Consider the following 23457-nt stretch of genomic DNA (forward strand, 5'->3'; position numbering starts at 1 on the left):
GGATGCTTACAGCATTCTTTTCTTCCCTCTGTTTTGATTTTTTTTATTACGATTATTCTTTTTTTTTTTAAGTTGAGGTTTTATGGTCATTACTTATAAGAACCTTCAACTTTTGCAACCTTATATCGGGTATTTAGTTAGTACACTCTCAGATTCTAATTTATCGGGCCATTTAAATCAAATAAATCAGTTAGAGGATATATTTAAAGTAGCATATATATTTACATCTCACACATAATATTATTGTTTACAAAAAAAATTTATATAGACAGATCCCTTAATTATTTCAATTTGTATACTTCACTGTTTGCTTTGTGAAATTGATATTCGCAAAGAGTTTTTTAAAGATGATTGCGACAATGAAATTCAGGAAAAGCCTTACAATGCAGTCAATAAGTTGAAAGAGTTTTATCAGAATGATAGCTCAAAAATAAAAATTTTAACGACAGAAATGAATAAAGTTTTTGAGTATAACTTTGGTAGCAATTATCTTTTTAAGGTAGCATATCTCAATTTTTTATTAGAAGAAAAACTGATTCTTTATTTAATAGTGCTTTCACATACCCGTCCTCCACCTCGATGGGGAGGAATCAACTTTTAAAATTAGTATTAAAAAAATTTCCCGAATTTTAAACTTTTCACCTTATCAACTTCTTATTTTCGCTTCCTCACAATTGAATTGTGATGATTCTTATGGCTCCGAAGGTTTTTTAATTTAATTTTATACTTGCATTTTTTTAAATTCCTTTTTTAGCCCGGAATATACTTAGCAATAGTAAATTAATTTTGGAAAAAATTACGGAAAAAACAGAGATTACTACTGGTGTCTTAAAGAATTTTTTAAAAAGTTTAAATTTTGTAAGGACTACTGACAAGCAAAGGACTCGAGTAATAAAATTACTTCGAGGAAGATTTAACCTCGGAAAAATTCCTGCCGATGTTTCTTTACTTTTATACTCGATTCCTAGCGATGAAAATTTTTCCAGGCATTTTTAATAATTTATTGAGAATTCTTGCATTATTTATTTTGCATATTTTTTTATTTTTAATGATTTTTATTTTCTTTGCTCTTCTATTTTTATGTACTATAATAAGTTTCCATTATATTAGTTTGCTTTTCTAAATTTTAATTTTTTTTAAGATTATTTCTTAGCAATCAAGTTTTTTTTGAAAGAATTTTTTTTTCAAAATTACAGACTTTTAGAAAGCCGAAATATATTAATCTGGCCGGAAAGTTCTTGCGAATCCGTTAATTACGCTGGTATTTTTTTTATTATAATTATCAGCGTTTACTAATTTTTTTTTAATGTCAATGTCACGGAATTTTTATGGTAATTGTAAGTTTATAGATAATTTTTTTTTAATTATTGAATTTAACAAATTTTTTTTTTTTTTAGATCTACTTGAAAGTTTAGGATATTCATGTACGACTTCCTTGTCGAGCTTAAAAAAACTTTTTACACTTTTTCCTTCCGTTTCTTTCTCATCGTTGTCGGTGGCAAAACTATTTGGGAAAATTATCAATACTCATGCGCGAGAAATTCAATTGTTCATGTCTGAGCAGTCTACGTGGTGGTTTTTATCGGTACTGATAATAATTTCTTACTAAATTTATATTTTTTTAAAAGTAATAATATTAATGTGAGGTTTGCTGGTAGTTTTCACGGGTTCTACTAAAACCTTTACATTTAATTAATTCCCGAATTTTTTTAGTGTCACAAAAAGTTTGACTATTTTTTACTATGAATGAACTTTTCTGTAAAAAGTTAGTATCATATTAATGTGTATTATTATTTTAATATGAAGAAAAATTTTAATTATAAATGTAATACACAAAATTTTATCGGTTTACTATTTTACTGCAGCATAACTTTCACGCCTTTAATATTCTATAGGCAACGAACACGGGTCAGAACGAGGACGTTCAACCGCCTGCTGACTCGTGGAATATAGAAAATATCGTGGAGGCTCTGAAAGCTTCCAATCCTGAAATTGATTGGTTAAAAGTCGCCTCATGTTTGGATTACTGTAATTTATTTTATGCACGAATTAGAGTGGAAGTTGTACTAAACGGCTATTTTTACTGTTTTTCTCAGCTGGCTTTTTTGTTGAAGACGCCGAGTCGTTGAGGATACTTTTGGGCTTGATGCAAGCCACAAACGCTCTCGAATTTTTTTTGAGTTTTGCTCTAAAACAGTCTTGGAAGCACGTGGAAGGTGGCCCCTGCTGCACTCTTCTTAAGGAATAGGGCGTAACCCAATTATTTTTTTTCTTTCAGCGCAATGGTCTTTTATAAAAAGACTTCTGCTGGACAGCAGCGTTAGTGACGTGCCGTGCGAAAAGTCACGTGCTATTACTTCTGACAGTCTTTTTTCACGTGCGTTTAATGTCATTTTATTAATCAAACGCTCGTAAACTTTTATTTACTGAAGCTCTTACCGTTACGACCAATCGTGTGTGGGCTTCTCTTGGTCTCGCTGAAACTCTCGTACGTCTTTCTCAGCAACCCAACCTCTACGACGAAGTTAAGGACGTCTGCCTGGCCTGCCCTTGCCCAGATATTCTCGTTCTCTCATTGGGTAGTTTTACGAGTTCTGCTAGTTTACTTTGTTAGTGTTATAAAAGTTTTATGTAATCTCTGTATTGTATTTTAATAGCATTTCATTATTTTTTAACTTTTCTTATTTTTATTTGTTTTTTTTTGGGTAGTTAATCTCAAGGGCTCTTTAACGCAGTTTCAGAAAGAAGTCTGTCAAACTTTACTCCAGGTTAGCAAAGAAAACTTTAAATAAACTACCCACGTGATGTACAAAGATCACGCGGGCGGCATCGTGCTTTTGTTTTATAATGAATTTTTTATTTCCATATATAGACTTTTTTCTGCGATTTAAGCCGTACTTCCCAGATTATATGTAAAGTCTGGGTAGTGACTTCACAACTTTTACTTCAAAGTTTAGCGGCATTTAGCAGAAGCTCGAAAAGTAATGCCGCAGCGATTGTTTCTCTAGCAAAACTGCTGCACGTACCGCTCAATTTGTTGTTTCCATATTTCCTCTTTCTTAATTGGTTCATTAGGTCCCATCCGTCCTTTCCGTTCTTCCAGTTTCCCTGTCCATCCACGTGGCTTTTGAGCCAAGTCTTTTGAACAGCAATTTTTTCCCTTCAACTTCGTTTTCCGGTTGGTTGACGGCCAATATTAAGCACGTGGACTTTGAAAAGGCCCTCCTTCTCTATGTTTACCAACGTTTAAGGCACATCTAATCATTATTTCTATTGTTATTGTTATTCATTAAATTTAGTGCTATTACAAGACCTGTTTTTTTAATTAACATTTGATAATTTATTTTTTACAGTATATACTTTTCTCATTCAGTTTAGATTTTTCTAGCAAAAAAAGACCTGTTTATAGATTCAATGTATTTTCTATTAATGTTTCTTGCTATCCATTTTTTTGTGAATAGAACGGGGAAACCGCCACTGCCTACCGACATTTGTGTTTGTCTTGTTGAAGCTTTAGACTTTCACTACAGCGCGTCTTCTTCCAATTCTCCAAGTCTGGAAGAATATAATTCTATTCGGAATTTACTTCTTATACAAATTCCAGAAGTATGAGTGTCTTTTTTAATGAATTCCAACATGTGGCCGTTTTTTTCACTATTTTTAAAATTTATATTTTATTTTACTGGTTTATAACCAAGAAATTCAGAAATATTTATATTATTTACTGAAGGCCCACATGTCATTATATTTCAAGGCTTTGCTTTATTTTATGTGATATTTATTATATTTTATATATGGCTAAACATGTATATATATATATATTTATTGATAGTTTTTTTCATTATTTTTAATGATAAGTTCGACCATTCATAACAATTTTTATTATGGAACTTTGCTCTAATAGTCTCCGTTCTTGCCTCGAGCCGATTATTATAACTCTTACAAAAATAATTATGCAAAGCCCGTCCTACCAAACTCCCAACAACGTTGTTCTCCCCCTTATTTAGTAGTATTTTTGTCTAACCACTCTCTAGCTCCCCTGCGACCTCTGGCGCGTCCTGTGGAAGACCACGACTCCCATACCTATTCTGGAGACGTTGAAAAAGAAGCTGCTCATTTTTTTCAACAACTGTTCGTTCACTATATTAATTGAATACTTTTATTATTTATGATCTATATTCACTAAAACCTTTTCTTTTGTTGTTGTTGTTAAAGATATTCCGGAAAGCTTACCGTCAACCAATTATTGCATTTACTTAAAAAAAAGCAAATGAGCCACGAAAAAATGGATCGGGACGTATACGCGTGCATGATTCGTGATTTATTTGACGAATACAAATACTTTGAGAATTATCCGGAAAAAGAGCTCACTTTGACGGCGGTTCTTCTTGGTCAATTAATACACCAGCAGGTACCTTATTTGCCTTTTGGCTCTTTTCCTTTGTTTATAATTTTTTTGTTTTATAATGAAAATTTATTTTTAGATGCTGCCTAATAGAAAGGACTTTCTTCTCGCATTACGTTTTATTGTGAATTCCATTCGTAAGAAACCGGAATTTTTTTTGTTTAAGTTTGGAGTTACGGTAAGTGCTTCATTATTATTATTGTGATGCTTATAGTCAAATTACTTATTATAGTAATCCTCGAAAAAATAATAACTTGTATAAAATAAAAATTATTTAGTTATCAATTTTTTTGTAACTTGCACAAAGTAAAATGTTTCTTTATTTTTATTTATCATTCATAAAACTTTTAACTTCTCAACTTTTTTTTTTCAGGCTTTTGATCAGTTTCGCATGCGGATGCTCGAGTTTCCCAGAGAATTCCCTCCGCAATTTGCGCAGTGTTTGCTAGAAACTGCCAGTTTTGTGACTCTTTTTCCTCAGTTTGCTGCAAGTTGCCGGCAGTTTTTGATACAAGTTAGCCAGCTTCCTTCAGAGCGGTTCAAAGTGGATAAAAGCGGCGTTCAGGTTTTCTTTTTTTTTTTTTTTTTTTAATATTTCCTCTTTTTTTATGCTGTCATTGTGCATATATTGTCTATATATTTCTTACTTTATTATTTCTTCTCGGTACTTTCTTATAAACTTTTTATTTACCTATTATTAGTATTAGTATATTATATATATATATTATACTTTATAAAGATATATTTATTGATATTTTTTATATAACTTTTTTTTTAATGATATGATCATTAACTTTTACCTCCTATTATTGTTATATATATTTTATAATAGTTTATATATATTAGTTATTTTTATATAACAATTATCTTATTTTTTACTTTCTTTCCCTTGTTTCTACATATTCACTTCTTTTTGTTTATTTTTTGTAATAAACTTTTTATATTTTGAAGTGTTATTAAAAAGTTCATTGTACTTTTTTATTGAATAGTTGCCTTTTGGCAGCGTTAATAACATCAACACTCTCCTTGCTGCTGCGCCTCCCATCGATATTCCTGACGACGCAGTAAATTTAATGCCTTGTTTACTTAGTCTAGACGCTGACTGGCTATCTTTGTTAAGGTTGTGGACAACGTCCACTTCATATTTAACAACGTTTCACGTGATAACGTTTTGGAAAAAGTAAAAGACCTTCAGTCTGCCGTCGCTCCTGCATATTCTCTTTGGTCTTTTTTTTTAATATTTTTTATTGCGACTCGTGCATATCTTTTTAACCACTAATTATGTGAAATCTTCACGATATCCGCCAATGAAAAGGCTTGCACAGTATCTGGTGACCAGACGGGCGAGCCTTGAGCCCAATATTCACGAGATTTACATAACTGTCGTTGATGCTGTTGGCTTTCCTAATTTTTACCGAATGGTGGTTGACCAAACTTACGAAAACATAAAAGTTTTATTGGCCTCCTCAAAAATATCAACATCGTCCTCTGAAAGGTTTGATTCTATTATTACTATTTTTATTACAATATTACTAATCTCTCAAGAGCATTACTGAAACATCTTGGCACGTGGCTGGGTTTAATAACGTTGGCCCGAAATAAGCCTATTCTTTACCGCAATTTGGCTCTAAAAGAGCTGATACTAGACGGTTATATCCACAACGCTCTTATATATATCCTTCCTTTTGTCACTAAAGTTTTGGAAGCGGGCTCGAAGGGTACCTGTTACTATTATTATTCTCATTACATTATTGTCATGTTACCTTATAGGGAAGGTGTTTGTCCCGCCAAATCCGTGGCTCATGGCGATTCTTCGTCTCTTGAAGGAGCTTCATTTACTTCAAGATACGAAGCTCAACTACAAATTTGAAATAGAAGTTCTCTGCAGAGCGCTGAAGATCGATATTAACGATATTGAGCCGAGCAACTTGCTTAAAGAACTGGAGCCCCAGAAGGAACCGTCCGTCCATTCTTTAGGAGACGCGTTGGGGCGCGAGAAGCCAGAATCGAGCCCAGCTACCGGACTGGGCGACCTTTTCCCTCTTCACTGGGTAATTTCGATCGATCCGGTGGTCGATCCGGAATGTAAAATATTCCTGCAAGACGTGCAAGCCGTCAAGCAGAGCGTGCAGGCTGCCGTAGAAAGGTGGTTTCTTTATTTTCATTATAATTTTTTCTGTTCAGATTTCATGTTTTTTAATGATTGTAGGGCCACCCAAGACGTGTCTCCCATGCTGGAACGAGCTGTCTTTTGTTGCTCCGCTGTCGCAAAGGAGCTAATTCTCAAGGTGCTTCCATCAATAATATATCCACGCAACATGTGACATTTATTAGGACTTTGCTATGGAATCGGACGAATCAAAAATGCGTACGGCGGCCCAATCTTTAGCGCGGGGTTTGGGCGCTAGTTTTTCAATGGCCACGTGTAAAGAAGCCTTGCGATTGAGTCTCTCTAACTGGTTAAAGTCTTTGTTACAACCATTGTTGGGGGCGTCCTCCGAAGACCAGCAGAAGCCGCTTCTTTTAAGCGCCGTGCAGGTCTTTTTTTTGTATTCATTATTTTTAAATTCAAGGCATTATCAACTTCAGACGGCGCTGCGGGACAACTTTGATGCTGTTCTATTGGCTCTCGAGAAAGTTGTCTCTGAGAATTGTGCCGCCATCCTTGACAAGCTTCTTGCCGCCTCTTACGCCAGTCGACAGTCCCATCGGGAACGGGCAGCCAAGCCGCCATTTTGCGACGCCGACAGGCTACCAGATAGTAGTTTTTTGGATCTATTGGGCTCTCTATACCCGAGGTTTTCAATGTCATACTTACTTTATCGCTTATTTACCGGCTTCTTACTAGACCCGACGGTATGACCCCTGACCAATACCGCGTCTACGAGGATTTTGCCAGTATAAATATGCCCGACTCCTCGCTTCACTCACAGAAAATCGGGGACATATCCTCCAATCGCATTTCTGGCGCTATTGCTGGCCCCAATTTATTGGACATGTCCACCTTTCATCCGCCAGGTGTGAACCCTACGGGAACTTTAACGGTGGAGGGCGATCCCGTTCTTTTGCAGCACAACCAGGCATTAGAGAGAATGTCATTGGTCATGAATGAACTGTGCGTTGATTATTATTATTATTATTATTATTATTATTATTATTATTATTATTATTATTATTATTATTATTATTGAACCACAGTTGCAAAATAGTTGCGTGTTCACTATTGGAAGGGTCTTCCAACCTCTCCAGCATTTCCGTCACGACCAACTTTTTCCCTTTTTTGCGGCAGTTAACAATTATTGTTATCCAAAGCAACGACCGTGCCAATGTTTGCATCCACTTTGCTCGAAAAATATTACAGTCTCTTTTCGATCAGACTTCAGAAAAAAGTTTATTATTATTATGGATATTGTTATTATTATTACTATTATTATCAGGTGCACTGTTTAAAGAGATGCTGTTATTGGCCCTTCAGACGGTGCAAGACATATCGAAAAAAGTTTTGCGAGAAGTACTCGAGCACGTTAAGACCCTTTTGGAAACTGAAAAGAAGTTTAACTTAAAGTCCAACAGTTTTATCGTATATTTTATTATTTTTTATCATTATTTTTTATGATAGAAATTTTGAGGTTTTGACCGACCTTGTCAAGTGGCGGCTTATCTCCCCGTTCCACTTAGACGAAGTTCTACATCGCTTGTTGGGTGATCCCAACACTGCCGCAAACTCGAATTTATTTGTGTATTGCTTTACGGTGGTGAAGGCAACTCTCATACGAGAGCCGCTTCCCGCTTCCCATCTGTTTTTTCCACGCGCTAACCTCCCCCATACTACTGGTAACGTTTTTTGAACCAATGTCGTTAGCTTTTATTTATCGTTGCTATTAGAAACTCTCCGCGGCTCGCAGTATCTGTTGTCTCTTAACGAGACTAGCGCCGTTCTTGCTGAAGTATACCGCCAGCAAGTGGTGGATCACTGTCAGGCGCAGTTACCCTCCGCTATTCCCGTGCTTGCCAGGGAGACAGTCATGCTGTTGTTCGACGAGTGTATCCGTCTATCCTATCATCACCAGCCCGCTCAAGTAGACAAAGTTTATGCGCTTTTTATAGCCAAGATCCAGCAACAAGGTGATTTACTATACTTTTTCTATTTTTCAGTGGCTAACTTTATCGCGAAAAAGGCGTGTTGAAGACGGACGAAGTGCAGACCGTCTTTTTCCAAGTTTGCATCGAAGCTGCGGTCGAAGCCGCTTGTTATGGTAGTTGGGATAAAAAATATGAAGGAAGTATAAGCCACAAGCCCCGGCTGAACGGGCGGCCCATTGAGGCTCTTGCCAGGCTAATGGTTGTCCTGGTTCGCATGGCGGGTATGATATTGGGTGCTATTACAGACTTGTGCCTTATTTTTGACCATTCTCTGAAGGATGTGACTTTAAACAGACCAATAAAACAACAGTGATGGCAAATTTACCTGTCCGAGTTCAACTTGCTAGCAAAGTTCTCCACACGATTGTCGAAGTAATGAGACGGGACTCGGCACTTCTTACTTTCCGCTGCGAAAGCGGCCAGGAAAAAGAAACCCTCAATTGTCCGCCGTCCACGCGTGACGGCGCCGGCGAGGTCGGGCTTGCTCTTAACCAACGCGCTTATTATAAGCTGTTTTTGTGCCTAATAAGCGACCTCTTGGTATCTTTACCTATAACCTGAATTGTGTTTTCACGCGCACCCTATGTATTGGCGTCAGGCACCCGACCAATTGTTTGAGACTATCCGCCCCCAGCTTCTTACTGCCCTGGCAAACGCTCTGCATTGCTTACAACCCAAAATTCTTCCCGGGTTCACCTTCGCTTGGCTCGAGTTGGTATCCCAACGACAGCTGCTGACTGCTTTGCTCCGCTCTCAAAAGGTTTTTATTTCATATTTTTCCCTGAAGTCCTTTTCCTTACCTATACTTAAGGAGTCTTCCCTATTCCACATGTTGCTACTGGACATTCTCGAATTCACGGCCCCTTATTTGGTTGCAGTGCAACTGAACGAGCCTCTTCGTTTACTCTATAGAGTTCCTTTTTTCCTGTTTTTCTTTGTGTTTAATAGTTGACTATATAATTTTTAACGCAGGAGGTCATGCGCCTTTTGCTGGTTCTGCTTCATGAATTCCCCGACTTTTTGTGCATCAATTATCTCAGCCTTTGCGATATCCTCCCGCCATCTTGCGTCCAGATGCGGAACGTGATCCTCAGTGCGTACCCCATTAATGTGCGGCTGCCCAATCCATTCTTGCCCACCTTGAAAGTAATGGCGGGTAGTGCAAAAGTTTGTCACATCACTTTTTTGACGTTGTGATTCATTTACAAGGCTGACTGGCTCCCCGAGCTCAGCCAATCCCCACTTATCTCAACAAGTGCTACTCTGGAAATACTGCCCGATTATTTGCGAGAAAAAATTACCGGCTACATGGAAAATAAAGACGTTGGATTATATACGTTAATACTTAAAGTGATAAAAATAAACGAAAGAAACAGGCCTCCTACTTGGAAAACCTTTCGGAACATTTGATGACCACAGACACCACTGCAGGCGCCAATTACAATGTTCCGGTGATTAGTGCTCTAGTGTTGTACGTTGGATTGCAGGTTTTTTTTGTCGGCGCCTCCGCGCATTTTTGACGCGAATATTAATTGGGTGTCGGAAAGGCACTCCGACCAATAAAACTAAAGGAGAATTCTGCACCCCCAATCGCCAATTGCCCATCCATGGGCGTCTTCCTGCATTTGGCGACGGACTTGAACTCCGAAGGTTTAAATTTTTAAAGAATATTGCCACGTGGCCGACCATTTATTTTCTTTGGTATGTTCAGGACGATATTTGTTATTAAGTGCCATCGCCAATCATCTGAGATATCCAAACAAGCATACCCAATACTTTAGCTGCGTGTTGCTGTACCTCTTCACCAAAGCCAGTCAGGAGGCTGTGAAGGAGCAGATTGCACGTGTTCTTGTGGAGCGGTTGATTGTTGCCAGACCCCACCCGTGGGGGCTTCTCACCACGTTTATTGAGCTAATAAAGGTTTTATTAGATTTTTATAACATGCGTTTTCTTAATTTTGTCTCATTAGAATCCGCAGTACGACTTTTGGTCTCACAGTTTTGTGTTCTGCTCGCCAAAGATTAAGAATCTGTTCGAGTCTCTTCAAGAATCCGTCCGCCATTCGTTTATGTTCACTCAGCGCGCGCAAAATTCACTAGACTCGCAGAAGTCGAAGCAGCCAGTGACCCCTCTTAAAAGACCGCCTGTGGATGCAACGTCCTAAACACATCCCCTAGTATCCATGGCATGCCAGATGCACTTGTTTTTTTGAACCGAGTAAGTTTTGGTTGAGTATCACGCTTTAGAAAGACAATAAAGCGAAAATGATGAATCAGTTTATCTACCACTTAATAAATAAACCAATAGCATTAAAACACTGCTTTATTTATGTTGTTAATGGCTGTCAACAATTGCTTCCAGAGCTGGTTGTGTTGTGAGCAAAAAAAATGGGCCGCACTTCCTATTTGGTACTTTATATTTACCAAAGACGGGCCGGTAGCGCGCCGTTAGTTCTGATTAGTTGAGCTTTAATTTTTCTTCCTTTTTAAACACCAATAGTAACAATTATTGTTTAAAATAAAAAAATAGGCTACTTCATTGGTCCTTTTTAGCTTCGCTTTAGTATAAACTTTAATGAGTTTTTCCTCGCTTACCGAAGAAAATGATATAAACTTGGTGGCAATAAAATCCCATAAAACTCTAAAGATTGGATAATAATTATAATTATAATGACAATAATAGTGAAAACCTGCGATGAAGATCACTTTCTAAAGGACTTTCCTTTGCTAAAACGGATTCAATATGGTCGCCAAGCTCGAGTATATACTTTTATATAAAAACAGCTTACAACTTTTTTAGCGAATACCAATACTGCATAAAAAATAATGAAGCGCAGAGTAAATACCAACCTGTTTAAACTTTTCATTCGCTTTTTCTCTCGTCAAATTGTACTTTATAACATTTTGCTTCAGTTTAGAAAGTGACCTTAGCGTGGCTTTATGCGAGCGCAAACGGGATTTGCACTATAAAAAGGTTTAACCAATAAAAAATTTTGGTAAAGAGCTTCAAGAAATATGTTTCAGTTAAAAATATATAAAAAACATAATGCAAAGAGTCTTTCGATAGTTCGTTGGTAGGTGCAGCTTGCTCGAGAGCGCACGTGTCAACATCCTTGCAGGGAGATGTTTTACGAAGTTTGGGGATCTTTTTTCGTGCTAAAAAATTAAATATGAGCCCTTATACAAGTGTACCAAAATAGTAAACCAAGAGGGCCACCTTGCAAAAGACTATTGGCTTGTTTTTTTTGCCGAAGATATTTGAATAACATAACACTAGAATATAAATTAATTATTTTTTCGTTGTCATTATTCATGATATTGTCACCATCTGTTAAAAAGATGAGTGGCTTGAGGCATGCCGCCATCACCAGGTAATATTTTGTTCAAATGAAATAGTGAATCTTTTTTAATAGCCTCCCAATTCCCTAAAGCACCAATAAAACAGATATTCTACTCAACAATCACTTTAAACCAAACCCAATCCATAAATATAAGTTCCCAGCAGTAAGAAAGAGTCGTCCTTATTTTTCCAGTCACAGTCCCACCGCTGAAAAATAATGATTATAACAATAATAGCAATAAAAATAATGAAACCTCGGTAGCTTTTAATGAAGCGGGTAATCTAAAGTTTATGGAATGAGTAGAAGAAATACAGCTCGCTAAGATATCCATATCCTCTTTAATATTATAATAATAAACTCGACATTCTCACCAACACATAAAAAACTTTAAATTTCTTATAATAAATGTAGTGATATAAAAAATATAAAATGAAAGCTTCTCATTAATAATAGTGATTGTTATATTAGTCAAAAACCCTCTCTTTGGCGCTGTTCGGAAGCGTTGACGAGAGCACTTCCCATATAAAAAGAAGCAAAATTTTTCTGTTTTTTGGAAAAACTTTTGTCGTCACTAAAATTTTTGTTCTTCCCCACTTCATCGTATTGATTAAATTTTTTGATAGCCTTCAATGTGCCAGTTCTGAGTCCCTCAGAAAGTTGCTGTAAGCTCTAAAAAAATAAAAAAAAATTAAATTAAAAAACCTCCAAAGAATTTGCTGCAAAATTAAGTAGCAATTAAAATATATTCAAGTGTTTCTTAGGATGTAATTGAGGCTTTACTAATATTCAACGTGTATATATAAAGCTTGCAATAATATTAGAGAAGTATTGCTTACTATATATTATTTTAAGGAAAACTAATCTCTTTTTATACTCCAGTGAAGGTAATAAGAATAATAACAACTAAGATAATGAATGTTGAGGACCAAAGGATGCTTGTGAAGCAGACCGGCTTCTTCAGAGATGTCATCGAGCCTCACCGAAACGTTCCCGAACTTACGAGAGGCTCTAATAAACCGTTTTATTTCCGATTCAGTAAAATCGCTTCCTTTAATAATAATAATAATAGTAGTAGTAGTAGTAGTAGTTATAACACTAATCAGTAATAATAAACCGCTATTCACTAAAGTTTGCGATTTTTTCTCTAATGTTTTTCTCTTTAAAATCCTACCCTCCGCGGCGTCGTCCGATCTTCCGGCTAACCGCTCTACAGACTTGACTTTTCGGGGGCCCAAACAGTATACAGCCATCTATAAAACAAATTATCAACTTTATTCTGCACGAATTTTTTATTGGGGTTCCATAATTTTTTCTGCAAGTGCTTTTGTCTAAAATAAAAAAGGGCCTCACAAATTCGGAATCGTAGTGGTCCGCTTGAGTTTTCTGAATAACACTTTCGGGAATAATTTCATCCCAATTCTTCTCGAGCTCCCGCGTGGAAAAGTCCGCCACGTTGAACTGGGATAAAAAGTGCTCTCCTATTGGATGGGCATAGAAAATAAAAAAACAAAAAATTCAGTGATAAATATATAAAACCAGCAGTTTTTTCGATGCAGTCCTGCGTGGTCTCCGCCCTTTGCAAAATCTAGATACAGCAAGTTTTTCTATTAGTCGAATTTTCATATACGTAACTCTCTTTCATTATTATTAAGCTCATTACTATTATTATAGTTATTATGAATATCACAACTTCGTCGATATCAAGTTCCTCCAAGTTTTTCGTGGCTTTTTTATCTTCCTCTTCACTAAAAAGCTTCTCGGCGCCGAATTTTAAAATGGAATTCATCTCATCTTTATCAAAGGGAATTTTGTCTTTTCTTTTATTGGATAATATGGTTCGCCCTGCCATAAATAATAGCGATCAGCTAAAACTCACTTATCCAATAAACGGTGTTACTTGTACTATAAATTAATAGCATTAATAAAAGGTTGCAGTGTGTGCAATAAAGAGGCGCCAATGCCTTTATCGCTACCAAATTAACTACAACCCAAATTCACTATTTATGAAACGCCCCAAAAGTATAGGAGCCAGCGGTCCAAAAAGACCAGCTACCAGCCCTTATCCTTAAATAAAAACCCAATAAAGGGGGACTCCATTAATTATAATTAACCTGAGGCGTCCATTCGCTGTATTACCACGTGGTCTAAAATGAGCTTTTTCTTGGCCCTTTCGAAAATCTCTTCTTCGACCGACTCTTTGCTTAAAAGCCTGTCATACGTAGATGGAAATTCATAAAAAAAACATTCAGTCCATATAAACCAATATCGTGAAAAGGTAAAATCATTTATTATAATAATATATGAAACGGGGTCAGCGGCTACTACAAAAATAATGCATTAGTTTATCCCGTAATATTAGGGCATTAAATTAATTTTAGTCACTCCAAGCCAATAGAATACCGTATAAAGGTGTAATTGACCAATGAGTTTAAACCAGATAAAAATTTTTTATACACGTTACAGATATATTTTTATATATACCTGTAAATATTAACGACGTTTTTTTGGCCAATACGGTGAGCCCGCGCTTCAGCCTGCAAATCATTCTGGGGATTCCAATCCGAATCAAATATAATGACAGTATCGGCAGTGGCCAAGTTAATACCCAAACCACCCGCCTGCGCAGAAAAAATAATAATATTTATAATAATAATAATAATAATAATGAATACTTTAGTGGATAAAAGAAAGCAAAAGTCATCCGAATTGGGCCGGTTGAAGTGATCAAGCGCTCTTTCCCGTTGCTCGTTGCGAATGCATCCGTCCAGTCGCTGAAAGGTAAAACCTCGCAGGGTCAGATAGTCTGCCAAAATATCGAGCATCCGCACCTTTTATTATCCGTCATTATTATATATTATAACACGTAGGAAGAAATAAGAAACCATTTGCGAAAAGATAAGAACGCGATGACCAGTTTCCTTTAAACGGAGTAAAAGTTTGTCCAACAAAACAAGCTTTCCGCTATTCTTCACTATTTCCTTTAACCGGTCCGCTTCATTGGTGGTTTCGTGTTCCTATAAATAATGAGGTATTAATAGTCATAAGGACAGTAATAATAATGGTATACCTGAACAAGAAAAGGATGGTTGCAACATTTTTTAAGTTCAACAATTATATTAGAGAAAGATTTCTTCTGCCCTTTTGAGCTCAAAGCCTATAAAAATAAAAATAAATATTATTATGCTCTAAGTATAATGAATTTACCGCGTAGTTGCGACACAATATGAGCCGGTAAAGCTCCCTTTGCAAGCTCGAAAGCTCGACTCTCAATATTCGTTCCACTTTGTTGGGGAGAGACTTCTCTACATCTTTTTTGACTCTTCGAAGTAAATACTAACAGAATAGTATTAGTATTGTTATATTCACTATTTTTATATCCTTACAGGTCTCAAATCATTATGAAGTTCAGAAATTTGAGAGGTTTTATTAAGCTCGGATCCATATTTTCCTTGAAAATCTTCCCAACTACCAAACTTTTTGGGCATAATAAACCTTAAAAATTAAAGATATAGTAAACGTAATAAAATGAAATATGATAAAAACCTTAAAAGGGCCCACAATTCCATAAGAGAATTCTGAAGAGGAGTTCCTATTGGTAAAATTTTAATACATATAATAATAATAGTTTTTTTTCATAGCAAACATGCCTGTCACTAAAATAATGAAGTTGGTGTGAAAGTCGCTAAGAAAAGTGTGAAGTTGACTAAGATGGTTCTTTAGTCGATGAGCCTGACGTTCATGTATAAGAAAGTTTACATATAAAGTTTTAATAACTTCCGCTATATAATAAAATAATGAAAACTTATACAAATAAAAATTAATGTAAATTTCAAATAAAATAATGAAAAAATAATCAGTTATAAAAAAAATTAATTATTATTAATGAAAAAATAAAATAATACTGAGAAACACACAAAATACTTCATCCACAATCATCGCAGCCCATTGGATACGGCACAAAAGATTCACATCTTTTACGACAAGTTCATAAGTAGTCAGCAACGCGTTAAACTTGAGCTTCCCGTTTTCCGTGTAAAATTCCTGATGTAACAATTTTTACAATAATAATGAAATTAATCGAATAATAAAGTCTTAAACGCTAATAAAAAAAACACACGTGTTCTCTAATAATTTCACGCGATTGCCTATCCCCAACATATGTAACGCAGTTTAATTGGGGAACCCAAGCTTTGAATTCTCTCTGTAATATTGGTAATAAATAACGAAAGGAAAAAACTAAAAATAGTGATCCACCTGCCAGCCAACAATAGTGGACAGCGGAACGATGACCAGAAAGGGCCCATTTAGGTTATACTGGTACTGTAAATAACCTAATACCCAACAAGTAAGTAGTAAATACCAAAATAACGTAATAAAATAATGAACCCAAAAAAGAAACACATTGGATAGTCTTGCCGAGCCCCATTTCATCCGCCAGAATCACGTTGGAAGAATGGCACCTGAAAAGCATAAAAATAATGAATATATATATATGAGATAACAGAAAAAACCAAGCAGTATGAAGAAAATTGAGGCCCAATAGCTGATAGTCTCTCAATAGAAGCTTAGCAGACCCAATAAAAGATGGCTGTTTCGTTATTTCCCGAGCAAATGGGCGCCTTCTCAATACGGGACACATAAAGCTTAAGGTATTCATTATTATTATTATTACTACTATAATAATAATTATTATATACTTCGGAAGTCGCCGAGAGTTCGTTCGATCTAAATATTCGTCAATCAAATGCTGAAAATTTTTAAGATCTTCAACACTTTCCCACGTGCCTATAATAAAATAACAATGTTTACAAAAAAATTAACGGAAAAATAAAAAAACTATCGCTTTTCATTTTGTATCGCTTAATATTCATAAAAATTAATTAATGACACTTTTAAGTAAAATTTTAATATAAAATTTATTATGCCCTAAAAATGCGGTCTGCTATTTTTAAATATTTCGTCAAAACCCCAATTTTTAATTAAAACAGTAAAACTAGAGCAAAGTTTATAAAAAAATTCGAACTTTATTAAGCTGATCTTTATACCAACTTTCACAAACAAATTTGCAAAAAGAAAATTAGACAAAGAAATAAACAAAGTTCGAAATTAATGTACATAAATAAAAAATTAAAAGAAAATTTTAAATAAAATTAATCTATAATTTTTCAAAAATAAAATTAAAATAAAGGAAAAAAAAGTTTTTACGAACAAAATTTTTAGCATTTACAATTAAAATCTAAAATCTTTTTTAAAAAAAGCAGTGTTTCTAACAATCTCCTATGATTGGAAATAATAATTTTATTTTACTTATATAAGTTAGAAATTTATATAGTATAATAAAATATTAACTAGCAAGTCTGCCTATAAAAATCCACAAATTTTAATTTGTAATAAAGTTTTAGTTTTATAAAAAGTAATAAACCCATTAATTATTGTTTAATTTAATAATAAATTTTATAATTATGTTGAAAAACGTTTATTATTAATTGTAGTATTCAGTAAATCAATACTTTTTAATTACTTAAAATAAAATAAGTCAATGTTTATAATGAAAAAAGTAAACTTAAAAAAATATTAAAATATGAAAGCAACACCACAAGCTGCTAAATTCATAAAGAAATTCCAAAATCTCTTAAAAAAAAAATTAAAAAAGACAAAATTTAGATCTAAAAAACTGACAATCGGCGTACGGAAGGCCGAGCCACTTGCAAAAGTAAAAGGGAAGTATTTCTCCAGTTTCTTCCGAAATGCTTTCTTTATAGTTAATGATTCTCTCAACTTTTAAATGGGACTTCAAAACTTGTTGAGTCATTTCCTATCATTAATTTAATAAGAGGCGGTATTACATGGAATATATCTGCTGGAAAAAATTATAAAACAATTTAAAAATGATTTATATAGTCTGAAAGATATCTGAACGTAAAAAAGAGTATTTTGCAAAAAATTTACAACTCAGTTAAACCGAGAATACATAATAAATTATTAAAAAAAAATTTTATTAGATAAAAAACATATAAATGAATTAAAATAATAATTGAAAAAAAAAAAACTGTGCTAAAGGGCCGGTTAAAAAAATAAGCAAAAATTTTAGCATTATTTTCTTACAAAAGCTGTATAAAAAGAAGCTACAGTTATAAACTTAAAATATAAATAATTAATTTTTCCTGAAACTAATCTTTTTTGAATTTTAATTATAAATAGAATTAATTTCAATATAAAAGTTAAACCCTCTGAATAGCATTGAATTCGCAATCTTCTTTAGACCATACGTTGCGAATGCAATAGTCGCGCTCAGCAACAAGTTTTTTGTAGTTCAGTAATTTACCGAGTTTCACTAGCTTATGACCGAGATCTTCTTCTGACTCCCACGTGTTGTGGATATGAGACTGGCCAAGCCATTTGATCTTATAATAAACTACAAACAAAAGTATAAATTAAATTAATAAAAAATAATTAATTAAATTTCAGTATAAATATAATTTAGAAAAACTCTAAAATTAATAAAATATATTTCATTTAATTTATCAACAAGTTAATTTATTTATTACACATAAATTTGAAGGCATTTTATTAATAAAAGTTTAAAAAAACGTAAAGAATTGTTACTAACTTTGTGCTCACCAAAACTTTGCAAAATGTAGAGAAAAATAATTTAAAAAAAATCATAAACCAATCCCACATTTTTATAATTTAATTTCCTTAAAAAAAATTGCAATTATAAAAATAATAATCCATAATAAAAAAAACCAGTTTCTAAATCAACGCCCTTATAATCTTCTGAATTTAATTCATTACTCTCCAACAACTCTTTCAAAATCTTATGTTCGCAAATTTTTTCTAATTTTTAATTTAATTATAATATAATTTTTAAAAAAGTTAATGATACCAATTAAAAGTTGGTTGCTCTGCGTTTCATTAGCATCAGAAGTAGCACTATCCTGTTCTTTTTCAGTATATTCAGAAAGAGATTCAACTTCGCTTTCGGCGTAACTTTTAAAAATTAGATAAAACAATTTTTTTTAAAGGTAATGATTAAAATTAAATTGAAAAAAATGATATTTTATAAAAATCTTTAATCTTAACAAATCTCGGTGCAGAAAATAAACTAAGATTACCTTAATACTTAATGTTAGTTATTTATTAGTAAGTTTTATAAAACACCAAGAAATTCTGTTAAACAAATTAACTTACTAAAATTAATTAATTATACTTAACTTAAAAAAATTTCTACCTTAAATAAAATATTTTTATAGATAAATCTGAAATCATTATACAAATGTAAACCGTCCCGACCTTTTGACTTTGATATTTCGAGTGTAATAACGTGATTGATTTTCTCTACATACACCCCTCTCCCCTTGAAAATAAATTTATATTATCAATGAAAAAAAATTGCTGACAAAATTTATAACCATCTTCCCAGTAATTATTTTTCTTTCCAAATGAGAATTTATTAGATTTTTTTCTTTTTGCTGAACGTGAGTAACGAAGTGATTTACTGCTTTTTGCTAAATGGCGCAAGTGTTAAAAGTTTTTTTTAACAAAAAGGGATTTATCTGAAACTACTACAATCTTCCGACGAATGGTAATCCGAAATTTCATCTTCATCCTAAAGTCATAATTATTAAAGGCAATATAATAAAATGCAGACTTTTTATAGTTTATTAATAAATTTCACGTCGTAAAAATCTTCGTAATAGTCACTATCTTCATCAGTAGCCACTAGCTTGGTCCCTAAAAAAAATATAATGAGAAATCCAAACATTTATTGAAAATTTAGAACTATAATTATTATTCAAGCTTAAAGATTACCGGTAGAAATATTAAAAACTTAAAAAAAGTAAAACTGGCAACCTTTTCTATTATTTACTTTTAGATTAAATTCTGCATGGCGTTTAGGAGCATCAACAGAGTCTTCGTCGCTAACTTGGTATCGAACCATTCTTCTTACGCGGCTTGATCTTGAAAAGAATATAATAAACGTGTAAAAAACTGCTTAGAAATAGTTAAAATAATACCGTCTTTAACCTGCCATGCATAAATAAATACTAAGACGATCTAGAAAAATTACCTCCGTAGGCCCCATAATTCTGGATTATTTTCCCACTCTTCCACATCATTGTTTAAAAGTTTTGTTCCAAAAACGCCGTGTTTGCTTTTAACTTCGTTATAACTATTACTATATAATAAAATTATTTTTACTTTTAAAACTGTTGTGGTAAATATTTAATTAAATTTGTCTTTCATTCATATCTCATATATATATATACATATCTACAATCGCGTAACATTTAAATATAAAAGATAGTAAAAACAGCAATAATTACTCTGTAGCACTCGCAAAATAAGCACATGTTGAAACAAATTTTAAAACTAGAAAACTTTTAATATTGATAAGAAAAAAAAAACCAGACAAGAATCAAGAGAGTGCCTATTTAAGTAAAACGGATGATCTCTACTCTAATACTTGTGTAAGAGGTATACACTTGAATTTATAAACAAACCTCACTTCGAATTCCGAAAGCAAAGTTTCAGTAAAATAAAATAGTTTAAAAAAATTAGATAACTTACAAAGCAATATCTATTAACCGACGACCGAAATACAAGTTAATGAATATAACAATAAAACTTGGAAAGTACCACGTCGAGCCGGAAGCATGCAAGGACATGAAGAACGAACTACTACCAACTAAAAACGGGGCAAAGCAAAGTTCAACTAAAAATGGGTGGTGGTTAAGAAAAGGAATGTACGGAAGCGCACTCATTAGAGATGGTTACCAGTAGGATTTTTTACCCAGCCTTCGCCCACGCGGTTAGTAACGACTATAGTAGGTATGTTCATGTTTAACTTTATTCAAAAAAGATTGAAAAAGAGTAAAACGTTAGTAAAAAACAAATTATTAACATTTTTTTAAGGAATAAAGGTTTCTTATTGTAACACTTTGCAACAAAGTTTAGCTTTAACACTGCTTTTTTTAAGTAGGGAAGAAAGAAATTTGTACCTTTAACGAAGGAAAAAAAGACGTTTCTTTTACTTTTAAATGAGTTCCCAGTAATTTCTGCACAAGGATTTAATCTTTGCAGCCGGGTACTTTCGCAGCTACCTGAGGAATAAACGTTATGTTTTATTTATAATAAACCTAGCGTAAGCTATTTGGTCCTTATAAACTATATTAAACAAAGTTCTTATTATGTGACTTAGTAACTTGCAGTAAAGTTTTTAAAAAGAATGTTTGCAAGCTCCAGTGTTAAGCTCGTATGTTTTTAATGAAAAAGATAAGGTTTTTGGATGAAAGTGATTCCTCCCAATGAGCTATTTAAACTAATGTTTAAGTAACTTGTCTAGTCCTTAGCCTCTCTTACATTCAAAGATTATGAAACTTCCTACTTAGTTCCCTTAGACATTTCCTGTTTTCACCGATAGAGCCAAAAGGTACTCCCATATAATATTAAGGACGGATGACTTTTATCACGAGAACTTTATATATTTTCTAACTTTTTACTCAAGTTAAACTGTGACACAGTCTTTTTGTCTGATTAAAATGCTAAAGACTAGGAAGAAGCAACTTAACTCGGGTAACTTAACTTTCCGAAATGATTTAAACAAAGACGAGGAGATGGGAAAAAATCCTGTTTTAGCAATATAATATTTTTGTCATTAAAAAGGGGCCCCCCCTGTTAAGAATATGTCAATTTTAGTGTCTTACTTTTGGTGAGATAAATAAGTACTATTATATTTGTGTTTGTACTTATAAGAGGGCGCATGAGAAACTCTTGGCATACATATTACCATATTTGGTTTAATGAGGTCGAGATCGTGTATCCTTTGGCAAGTGGCAAATTGTTCTTGTAAGCTAGGGTACAGTATAGTCCACAAATCTGTTATGTTTTTAAAACCAATACCATTTTTATGTTCGCTTCAGTTATCTTGAGGGCTACAAGAATAAAGGTTTTGCATAACTTTTAAAAGTTAATTAATGTACCAACCACAGTATTTAAGTGTTTTTAAACAAAAACCTTATGACACGAATGGTAAAAAAAAATTTAAAGATGAAATGCAAGCTTATATAAAACTAAAATTTTACTACGTACTTATAATACGCTTTACACAAAAAATCTTAACTAAACGTTTAAATTTTCCATGCCTCTCACAACTATTTTTATTCTTTAGTTTTTTTTTAATCATGCGCTCGAACCCATAATCGTTCTTATAATAGTTTGTTTATATCCTGCGATATATTAAGTTACTTTGGAACCAATATAAGCTTTAAAAAAGTTTTTGAAGCAGTATTATTAAATCTAAAATAAAAAATAATTTAGCATGTCAAAAGTGGAATGAAAATATGTTGCTCGTCACCTACTATTTGTGCAGCTATTAAAAAAAGAAAAGTTTAATTAATAGCGATTATAAATTAAGCCGAAGTCTCTGCGCAGAACCTCGATGACCCGTTTCAAAAAAAATCGTACTTAAGATTGCAATAACTATTTGACTAAAATAATATGCGTGTGTCTACGTAGATGTTCAAAAAAGTGTACCGAAGTTAAAATAGTTGATTTGCATTGTTATATAATAGATTTTTGCGCTAATGGTTTTTTGTTAATTTTAAAAAACAATCTTCCCTATGTTTTTATTTGTTTCTAATTGGTTGCTTTTTATACAATATATAAATAGAGATTCGAATGCAACAATTCTACGGTAACTGTTATTCGCCTGACTTTTTTAAGGTATAACTTGTACTCACTAAGACATTTTATAGAACTTGGAATCAGATGCCTTATATAATATAATATTTGACAGCGCTTTCAACTTAGTTCGGTGCTTCATTAGTTTACATCAACAATGAACTAAAAAAACTTTATCTCATATGTAAATTTTAGTAGGTCAGCAAGCTTATTTTCTATGATAGTAAATTATAATAATTTTAAACAACTTGTATTGACACTATGCCTCCTGTCTGGAGCCTTCCCGTATTAGTTAAAAGCCACGATAAAATATGCACCACCGTTTAAATGGGGACAAAAAATTAATAGTGAACTTAAAGACTAAACTACTTCAACCATTTCTCCAAATACTGAAGATAATATTAATTTCAAATGTCTACTACAAATTGCCGTCTTCACCAACTCGTTTTATCAGACATTTTTTAAAAAACAACGCTAAAGCGCCCCACCACTTCACTTTTATTATCTATTAGTTTATTTATTTATCATTCCAACAGGTATTATACCAAATATGTATTTTTAATTAGTAATTTAAATCTTCCATTAGATATCGTTTTTAAATTAACCGTTACTGATTTGCTTGTCAAGGTTCATGTGAGTCATGAGCTTTTTTAAACTTTTTTCTGTTAATTCATTTTGCCTTTATTTAATTATTGATTAGTTTGTTGTTTAATGAATTTTTTAATGTTTTTATGTATATTTAAATTGCTTTAACCGCAGATATTATAAAATGTACTATCAATTAATTTTCTGAATACGGTCTAATCCTAATGATATAAATTATTTGCAAAATCAAGCAGTCTACGCAGGTGCACAAATCATTAATCATAAAAATTTGTTAATTTTC

The 23457-nt window shown here is 33.3% G+C and overlaps 2 protein-coding genes across 5 annotated transcripts; one reads left to right on the plus strand and one right to left on the minus strand.

Moving 5' to 3' along the window:
- Positions 1-1552: 1552 nt before the first annotated feature.
- On the plus strand, positions 1553-10802 carry LOC135144278 (CCR4-NOT transcription complex subunit 1-like). The gene is made up of 37 exons (XM_064076261.1): positions 1553-1585; positions 1896-2028; positions 2097-2216; positions 2279-2377; positions 2433-2579; positions 2710-2768; positions 2873-3022; positions 3076-3251; positions 3462-3606; positions 3905-4131; positions 4216-4411; positions 4485-4583; positions 4779-4970; positions 5395-5469; positions 5526-5629; positions 5721-5900; positions 5951-6123; positions 6176-6551; positions 6615-6693; positions 6740-6943; positions 6995-7203; positions 7254-7520; positions 7604-7794; positions 7843-7969; positions 8025-8088; positions 8167-8239; positions 8291-8530; positions 8584-8769; positions 8826-9088; positions 9147-9308; positions 9360-9461; positions 9521-9694; positions 9758-9871; positions 9925-10035; positions 10096-10198; positions 10260-10468; positions 10518-10802. The coding sequence occupies exons 1-37, from the start codon at positions 1553-1555 to the stop codon at positions 10710-10712; spliced, it is 5757 nt and encodes a 1918-aa protein (XP_063932331.1). The 3' UTR covers positions 10713-10802.
- An 87-nt stretch (positions 10803-10889) lies between these two features.
- On the minus strand, positions 10890-19809 carry LOC135144277 (chromodomain-helicase-DNA-binding protein 2-like). Of its 4 annotated transcripts, none has more exons than XM_064076259.1 (39): positions 19743-19809; positions 19567-19622; positions 19458-19497; positions 19301-19396; positions 19182-19245; positions 18775-18878; positions 18636-18725; positions 18116-18303; positions 17568-17703; positions 16586-16673; positions 16400-16531; positions 16275-16348; positions 16143-16219; positions 16006-16089; positions 15810-15929; positions 15536-15617; positions 15432-15477; positions 15272-15380; positions 15093-15221; positions 14956-15042; positions 14771-14902; positions 14561-14716; positions 14370-14506; positions 14000-14097; positions 13579-13730; positions 13425-13473; positions 13239-13366; positions 13060-13138; positions 12815-12936; positions 12365-12557; positions 12142-12224; positions 12025-12094; positions 11873-11972; positions 11765-11820; positions 11591-11703; positions 11398-11511; positions 11238-11314; positions 11083-11188; positions 10890-11029 (listed from the first exon to the last, which is right to left on the minus strand). In XM_064076259.1, exons 9-39 carry the CDS (start codon positions 17698-17700, stop codon positions 11006-11008), a joined length of 3150 nt encoding a protein of 1049 aa, XP_063932329.1. In that variant the 5' UTR covers positions 17701-17703; positions 18116-18303; positions 18636-18725; positions 18775-18878; positions 19182-19245; positions 19301-19396; positions 19458-19497; positions 19567-19622; positions 19743-19809; the 3' UTR covers positions 10890-11005. The 4 variants fall into 4 exon arrangements, with proteins under 4 accessions (XP_063932329.1, XP_063932327.1, XP_063932326.1 ...); XM_064076257.1 differs by having other exon boundaries at positions 12025-12067; positions 13003-13138; XM_064076256.1 differs by having other exon boundaries at positions 13003-13138.
- Between the last annotated feature and the right edge of the window lie 3648 nt (positions 19810-23457).

The sequence above is a fragment of the Zophobas morio genome, unplaced genomic scaffold, assembly GCF_036711695.1.
Source record: "Zophobas morio isolate AGI-343-1 ecotype UQ-CSIRO unplaced genomic scaffold, CSIRO_AGI_Zmor_V1 ptg000093l, whole genome shotgun sequence".
Lineage (NCBI taxonomy): Eukaryota > Metazoa > Arthropoda > Insecta > Coleoptera > Tenebrionidae > Zophobas > Zophobas morio.